We start from the raw sequence: 8,028 nt of genomic DNA on the forward strand, positions 1-8,028 counted from the left end.
ACTTATTTCTTACTATGTTGAGTAGACCTAAAATGGAGCTCTTTGAGATGCTCCTGACTTAGTAGAGTGTAAGTGTTAAAATGAATGGTTTGGCTACATGTATATGAAAATTATAAATCTCTTATTTATGAAAGAGGTGAAAGTTAGAGAAATACAAAAGGGTAGAGAAGACATTAACCCATCTAACTAAATATTATTCTAATGCTTGGCTCAGCCAGGACTTGTTAACCTTCAATCAGAGTTAAACTCTCTTCAGAAGACAGGATGGGAAACCAGCTATCCACTCCCCCAAGACAATGACTGGAGCTGAAGGTGACTCCTGAGGCCTACTTTCTTCTTTGAGCCGACCTTCTTGAAGCCGACTTCCTTCTTGGAGTTCATTCTCTACCAGCCTCCTTTGCCAGCCTGCCTTCATGGCTTTTATGGTGGTTTCCTACCCCTTTTCACAAGGGCCAATCACAGCTTCCAAATTGTTTGAGTTCCCACCTTTGGAATCGCACCTTTCTGAGGGTGAGAACTCTTAAGTTTCTGGCTTGTTCTCACCTAGCATCAAGTAAGGTGTGAACTCACTAAGTGGTTTTCAAGCTTCTCCCACCTACTTCAAGCAAAGTTATTGCCAACAAAAGTGTTAACTAAGCAGAGAGAACAAAGGATTCCCGTTTCACAAGTGTGAACTCAAAGAGAACCAAGAATTCCCTTTTACAAGAGGCAGTGGTGCCCTGTCACAGCTCCTTGGTAGAGGACGAGCTCCGAGGGGGCAGAGACTGTGTCTTCTTGACCTTTCCCCACTTTTGGCACTAACAAGGCAGAGGATAAAGTCAGCCTTCAAATTTGGCCCAATAAGATTTGCCTTTAAGTTCCAAGCTGGCAGCCTCTATCTAGGGTTCACAGGGCAGACCCGGTGCCTTATCAGCATCGAGGCAGTACCTTGGCATTACTGGGCTTTCACATGAGCAAGCACTAGTCCGAGGTAGGAGTGAAGTTTGGGGAGACGTGGGAGTGCCCCTTCCTGTGAAGAGGAAACCCTTCCCCTCCTCTCCCCTGGGATCCTTCCTTCCTCAGCCCATACTCTTTCATGCTTGACCTTTGGCTTCTTCCTAGTAAACAACAGTGCTGGCACTGTCTCCTGAGGGAGGGAGGGAGGGAGAGAGAGCCGCTTGGTCAGCTGTTTCCTAAGAGCCCGGCCATTTGGCAGTACAAAGGGTTCTCAAGGTACTTGGCTTCCCCCTCCGGCCTGGGCTCAGACCTGTGGCCCCAGGGGCCTCCTTATTTCCCCACACCCTGGGAGGGAGTCCCTGTAGCCCCCTCCTCTCTCCTGCTTCCTGCCTGTGGAGAGGCTGCGGGTCAGAGGAGAGGGAGGCCAAGCCCTGAGAAACGGGCGGGCGGCCACATAGTGCAGACAGACATTCCGCAGACTCGCAGTCAAGCCAAAAAACAACCACCCTGCACAAACCTTCTGAGGTTCTCAGGCTCTTGGCCCAGCTGCTTCCATCTGGCCAGCCCTAGGAAAGAGATCTGTTGTCCCTGATAAGGGGGGATGATGGGGTGTTTGTTCCCATCCTGGTCTTGGGAAGCAGATTCTTCTCAAAATATCAATTTCATCATGTGGGAACCCATCAGGCTGGGCCAGGCCTTGGACTGGCACCTGCTGGGCACTTCTGCCCCAGCCAGGCTGGCCGCCTTCAGGTCAGCCTGTGCTCCGACTCTTCTCCTGCCTCCAAAACACCCTCGTCACACCTCAACCCATGGCAGAGCTGAACAAGAGAGCCCCAGCTCCAGACTCTCAGCACTGGGGGTTCCGTTCCTATCTCTGCGGCTCCTTCCCTGTGTGGCCTGGTAGAGCTGGTCCTTTACTAGCCTGGAGCCTGGGTTTCCTTCTTTGCAAAATGAGGAGGCCAGAAGGCCCATCCAGCTTTCTCTTCTTTGAAAACTCCCACCTGCCTTAAAAGCTATACTAAGTATTGGTTCCATGGCAGAAAAGTGGTAAGGCCTGGGCAATGGGGCTGAAGTGACTTGTCCAGGGTCACACAGCTAGACAGGGTGTGCCACACTGGAACCCGGGGTGACTCTGGCCCCTTGCTCAGGTCTCTAATACTCTTTTCTGGTGGGGCCCTGTGTTGGCACCGGCCCTCTTGCTTCAAGGCTCTGTGCTGCTGCCCAAAGCACCCCCCAAAGGGCCCCGTCTCTCCACTGCTCCAACTTTCACCGAGGTCCCTGTGGCTTGGAGGATGGGCCCCCAGGAGCAGGCTGTGCAGGCTGAGCAGGCTTTTCGGTCACCCCCATCCCCTGGGTGGAGTGTCTGCCTTGGAGAGCTCACCTCCAGAGGCGCCTTTACCCAGTGGCTGCTTTGGCCTGGACCAGAGAGGGCAGGGAGAATAGTTTAGCCGGCCTGGCTCCCCCCCTCCCCCCAACAGCCAGCTTGAGGAGGGTTCAAATCCCACCTCTGTGACCCCAGGAAAGTGCTCTGGCCAGAGTGCAGGGACTTCTCTCTCCTAATGAAACTCCAGGCCCCATGCACGCACGCTGGCAGGAATGAGTGGGTGAGTGAGTGAAGGAAGGAATGCTGGAGATCCCCTTTCTCAGCCTCCTTTGGGGCGGTCTCCAGCCCCAACCCAAGCTCAGGGCCCGAGGGAGGGCAGGCCTCGAGCTCGGCTGGTCTCTAGCCCCTCATTTCCCAGGCTTGCCTTCCAGGGGGGGCTGGAGTGGGAAGGAACTAGCCAGCGGGAGAGGTAAAGGGACTAGGGTACGGTCACACTGGCGGGGGAGGCCGGGCCTCGGCCGATTGGTCTGCATTCCGGGGGCGTGCCGGCTCCTCCTAGAGGAGGCCGGGCGGGGCGGGCCGGGGCGGAGCTCCAAGGCCGGGGTCTGGGCACAGCCCCGGAAGCCGCACAGACGCGCGATCGCGATCGGAGACGCCGAAGTTCCAGGTAAGTGTTCCCTCTCTGGCCGCGGGCCCGGGCCGGGCTCCGGGCGCCCCGCGCCGCGCTCAGCCGGCCTCTTCCCTCCTCCTTGCCCGCAGGGGAGACCGAAGCCTTGGCCGCGCACGCCACCATGAGCCAGGAGGCGGAGGTGGACATGAAGGAGGTGGAGCTCAACGAGCTGGAGCCGGAGAAGCAGCCCATGAATGCGGCCGCCCCGCCGTCGGCCGCCTCGGGAGGAGAGAAGAACGGTGTGGTCAAGGTCAAGGTGCCGGACGACGAGGCAGACGCCGCGGCCGCCGCGGCCGCCGCCGCCAAGTTCACGGGCCTGTCCAAGGAGGAGCTGCTCAAGGTGGCCGGCAGCCCCGCGTGGGTGCGCACCCGCTGGGCCCTGCTCCTGCTCTTCTGGCTTGGCTGGCTGGGCATGCTGGCGGGCGCCGTGGTCATCATCGTGCAGGCGCCGCGCTGCCGCGAGCTGCCCGCACAGCGCTGGTGGCACCAGGGGCCCCTGTACCGCCTCGGGGCCCTCAAGGCCTTCCAGGGCCAGCCCAGTAACGGCACGGCGGGGCTGGCCGGTGAGTAGGGGCCGGGGCGGGCGGCGGGGGATGGGAAATGCCTGGCCCAGGCACGAGGAGGCCTGGGCCGGCCCCGGGCTTGCTGACTCCACATTCCTTCCTCCCCACCCCCGCCCGAGATCGGCCCTTGAGTAAGACTCCTCACTCCTTGCGTCAGCCCCGCCCCCACCCTAAGCGGAAGCTGGCTGGTCGGGGGAGGGGGAGACCGCGAGACCACTAGCCGGCCCTCCGCTTCCCTGCAGGGGTGAAGGCCCGCCTCGATTACCTGAGCACCCTCAAGGTGAAGGCGCTGGTGTTGGGGCCCATCCACAAGAACCCGCAAGATGACCTTGCCGGAACCGACCTGCAGCAGATCGACCCCACCTTTGGCACCCTCCAAGACTTCACCAACCTCGTGCTGGAGGCCAAGAAAAAGAGTGGGTGACCCCGAAGGGGGGCTGGGGAGGGGGAGAGCCGGGGGCATGGGGGGAGGACGGACCCAGGGCCCCTTGGCGCCTGCCCCTCACTGCCTGCCCTGCCATCTCCCCAGATATCCATGTCGTGCTCGATCTCACCCCCAACTACCGAGGCCAGAGCAGCTGGTTCCTGCCCCATCAGAGTGAAGAAGTAAACGAGAGGATGAAGGTGAGGCCTCCCCCAGCCTCTGCCCAGAGAGATAAGGAAGGAGGAGGGACTAACTTGGCTCCTGAGCTCTTGGCCTGGAGGGGCTGAGGGTTTCTGGGTATTCTTTCTGGCCCTCACATCAGCCCCTGGTTTCATCCCACCCAAGGCTCTAGTGTGGAGCAGGAAAAAATGGCTTTAGCCAAAGGGGCCGTGGTAGGGCTTTAGATTTGGAGAGAGGAAGGCCAAGGAGCCCAGGAGGGCAGGATCAGAGCTCTCCACAGGGAAGGAATGCCAGGCCAGCCAGGCAGCTTTATGGCGGCCACCTCCTAACATCCACAGAGGCCTAGGCCTGCCCCACTTGAGCGTTCTGGTCTGCCTTGTAAGCTGGCAGAACTGCTGGCACTCCCTCCCCAAATAGGCCAAAAAATACTTGATTTCACCAAGCCTTTCAGCCTCTCGGCCCCTATTTCTTTGGCTCTGCAAAGATTTAGGCTGAAGCCCTTTGCCAGAGGGCCTGCCGGAGAACTTTATGCAATTTGGGGCAGCTGGGTGGCTCCAAAAGCAGCCTCAGATACACTGTGACCCTGGGCAAGTCACTTAACCCCAGTTGCCTCGGATGAAAGCTTGATCGATACTTCCTTTCAATTCTAAGACAGAAGGGCTTTAAAGAAAGAGTAGCCTACCTTAGCAGAGGGAATTTTTCCCCCCAGAAATGCTCTGTAGTCATTAAATTAGGGCTGTCGCTTTCCTTAGGCTTATTAGGATGCTCTGTGTAGGGGATGTCACGAAATGAGAGATAAAAACGAAATATCAGTACAAATGAGGTAAGACAGAAATCTGCTCATGTGGTTGGTTTCCAGCAGGGACTAGTTGTGGCATAGGGAACACCATCTCCCTCCGATGAGCTCTGCTGGCCTTCTGGTCATCCGGAGCCTGGCTATTTGACTCTTGAGGCTCTGCTCTGTCTGTAACATGTTACTCGTGTTCCCCGTCCCGCAGGAAGCCCTGAGCTTTTGGCTGAACAAAGGGGTGAATGGGATCCAGGTCCTTAATGTCCAGAACCTCACGGTAAGTTCTGGCTTCTCTTCCCGGGTGGCCGAGGGGCCTTTGGAGTGGGAGGGATGCCCTTCATTCCCTGCCTGACTTGGCCCTCTCCCTGCTCTCCCCTCAGGATGCTTCTTCAGCCCTGTCTCAGTGGAATAATCTCACACATAGCATCAGTGACGATAAGTGAGTACCCGAAAGATTTAGGGGAGTCGCCTTGGGGCTGATTTTGTGACTTCATCTGGGTAGGGAAGCCTCAGCTTACTCTCAGCCAGCTTTATCATTGAAAGAACTAGCTGGTCCTTTTTTGCCCTTTGATTAACAGTCTTGATTTAATCTTTTTTTTAAACCCTTTCTTAAGGGTGTGGGCTAGGCACATGGGTTTTAGGGACTTGCTAGAAGGCAAGGCAGAGGCCAGGGTTTTTTTTTTGTTTTGTTTTTTGTTTTTAAAACCCTGACCTTCTGTCTTGGAGTCAATACTGTGTATTGGTTCCAAGGCCGAAGAGTGGTAAGGGTAGGCAGTAGGGGTCAAGTGACTTGTCCAGGGTCACACGGCTGGGAAGGGTCTGAGGCAGATTTGAACCTAGGACCTCCCGTCTCTAGGCCTGACTCTCTATCCACTGAACTACCCAGCTGCCCCCAGAGGCCAGGTTTTAACCCAGGTCCTCCTGACTCCAGGCCTGGCACTGTATCCACTGTGCCACCTACCTGACCTTCCATCTTAGAATCAATGCTGTGTGTTGGTTCCAAGACAGATGTGCAGTCAGGGCTGGGCATTGGGGGTCCCACGACTAGGAAGGGACCTCCCCTCTCTAGGTGTGGCCTTCGGTCTCCCCAGTTTGATTTGATCTTCATTTGTTTTTCCTCTCTGCTTCCATCCCTTGCAGGGTCCTGATTGTGGGAACAGAAGCTTCTGAGCTTTCCCAGCTTATGAGCCTGCTGAATGATACTGACCTGCTGAGCAGCTCGTATCTGGAAGACTTTGGGAGAAGGAGCTCTTCGGGAAGAGAGCTCAAAGACCTGGTCACTAGCTATCTGGATGCTGCTGGTGGCCACTGGTGCAGCTGGACTGTGAGTCCTGGCCTTCGGGAGCCCCAGGGCTGCCTCCCCAACTGGGGACTGGGGAGGGAGGAGGGTCCACATCCTGCCTCGGACTCCAGGCCTCAGTTTCCTCATCTGTAAAAGGATGTGGTTGGACTCTTAAGTCTCCAAGGTAGCTCTGAGCTCTTTGTCCCTCTTCCCATGAAGGAAGGAGGAGGTCTTGGCCATCAAGCTGGCCTGGGAGCTTGGAAAAAGGAAACAAGTTATGTGTCAGGGACTGTGCCAAGTGCTTTGTGATGATTACCTCATTTGGTCCTCAACAACAACCCTGGGAAGGAGGTTCCTTCCCGTTATTCTCAATTTACAGATGAAGAAATTGAGGCAGAGGTTCTGTGGCGTTCCCAGAGTCCCACAGTGGAGATCAGATTTGAATCTGGTCCAGTTTCCTACACTCTGTGGCCTGTGGTGCCCCCCAGCTGCTGGATAGAGAGGGAGGGGGCCAGGCTGGGCTTCTGGGAGAGCCATTCACCCCCCCCCCCCAACCCTGGAAATCTTGTTCTTGTCGCCGCAGTACTCTCAGGTGGGCCACTTGGCCTCCCTCGTGCCTGCCCATCTTCTCCGACTCTATCACCTGTTGCTGTTCACTCTTCCTGGAACACCTATCTTTAGTTACGGGGATGAAATCGGCTTGCAGGCGGCCCTTCCTGGACAGGTGAGGACCGACCAGCCCAGGGGCTCCCGGGAGAGAGGAGAAGGGTCTGCCCTCGGCCCAGGGGTTTTGGGAGGGGGCTGCAGCTCACCGCTCCTCTGGCCTGGCCTTTGTCCACTACCCTCCACTGTTGATCCCTTTTTCACTTCCAGCCCGCTGAAGCCCCCATCATGCTTTGGGATGAGAAAACCCTGGGGCCTTCCGAGTCTGTGAGTCTCAACATGACCGTCCAGGTAAGCAGGGATTCGTGCCGGGGTGCTGGGCGGAGAGGAGCTTGTGGGAGCGCGCCAGCCCAGCTCTGCCCTCCGCTCCCCCTCGCAGGGCCAGAACGAGAGCCCTGGCTCCCTGCTCTCTCTGTTCCGGAAGCTGAGTGACAGCCGCGGGAAGGAGCGCTCCCTGCTGCACGGAGACTTCCTGGTCCTGCCCACCAAGGACGACCTCTTCGCCTACGTCCGCCGCTGGGACCAGAACGAGCGCTTCCTCGTCGTCCTCAACCTGGGCTTCTCGAGCCACCAGACGGAGCTGAAGCTGCCCTCGGGGGCCCCCGGCCAGAAGCTGGAGCTGCCGGAGAAGGCGGCTCTGATGCTCAGCACCCAGAGGAGCCACCCCGAGGGCAGCATGCTGCCCCTGCGCCAGCTGACCGTGGCCCCTGGGGAGGGGCTGTTGCTCAAGTTCCCCTACGTGGCGTGACCGTGACGTTGTGCTTGTGTGGGCATTCGCAGGGGTGGGAGGGGGGTTTGGTTTTGTTTTTTTACTGATAAAGATGCCCTGGGATGAAGGTGGGAGCCTCATGCTATTAAAACAATAGTGATGCGCACTTCGGTCTGTGTCCCTTTTCTTCCGAGGGGGCCCTAGCCGCCTCCCTGCCCACCTGGGTGTGCCCATCCCCATTGGGCTCCCGCTTGTGGCAGCGGCTCTCCATTTGCATTCACCCAGCCAGGAGGCAGCCAGCCTGTGGGCTGGGTAGAAGGCAAGAGTTGGGGTGCAAGTCCTGCTCCAGACGTAGGGCCAGTGTGGCCCAGGGTGAGTCGGTTGGCTTTCTGAGCATCATTTTCCCCATCTAAAATGGGGATGAGAAAAAGAATAGCGCCTGCCTCCTAGGGTTGCCCAAAGGAGAGAAATACAAAAAGCTCTGCCA

At 57.5% G+C, this 8,028-nt stretch overlaps 1 protein-coding gene across 1 annotated transcript; it reads left to right on the plus strand.

The window, feature by feature from the left end:
- The first annotated feature begins 2,870 nt into the window (after window positions 1-2,870).
- SLC3A2 (solute carrier family 3 member 2) lies at window positions 2,871-7,707 on the plus strand. The gene is made up of 10 exons (XM_044680586.1): window positions 2,871-2,927; window positions 3,020-3,493; window positions 3,736-3,909; window positions 4,023-4,117; window positions 5,096-5,164; window positions 5,268-5,326; window positions 6,028-6,211; window positions 6,753-6,893; window positions 7,043-7,123; window positions 7,212-7,707. The coding sequence occupies exons 2-10, from the start codon at window positions 3,052-3,054 to the stop codon at window positions 7,578-7,580; spliced, it is 1,614 nt and encodes a 537-aa protein (XP_044536521.1). The 5' UTR covers window positions 2,871-2,927; window positions 3,020-3,051; the 3' UTR covers window positions 7,581-7,707.
- Window positions 7,708-8,028: the final 321 nt, after the last annotated feature.

Source organism: Gracilinanus agilis, chromosome 6 (genome assembly GCF_016433145.1).
Source record: "Gracilinanus agilis isolate LMUSP501 chromosome 6, AgileGrace, whole genome shotgun sequence".
NCBI lineage: Eukaryota > Metazoa > Chordata > Mammalia > Didelphimorphia > Didelphidae > Gracilinanus > Gracilinanus agilis.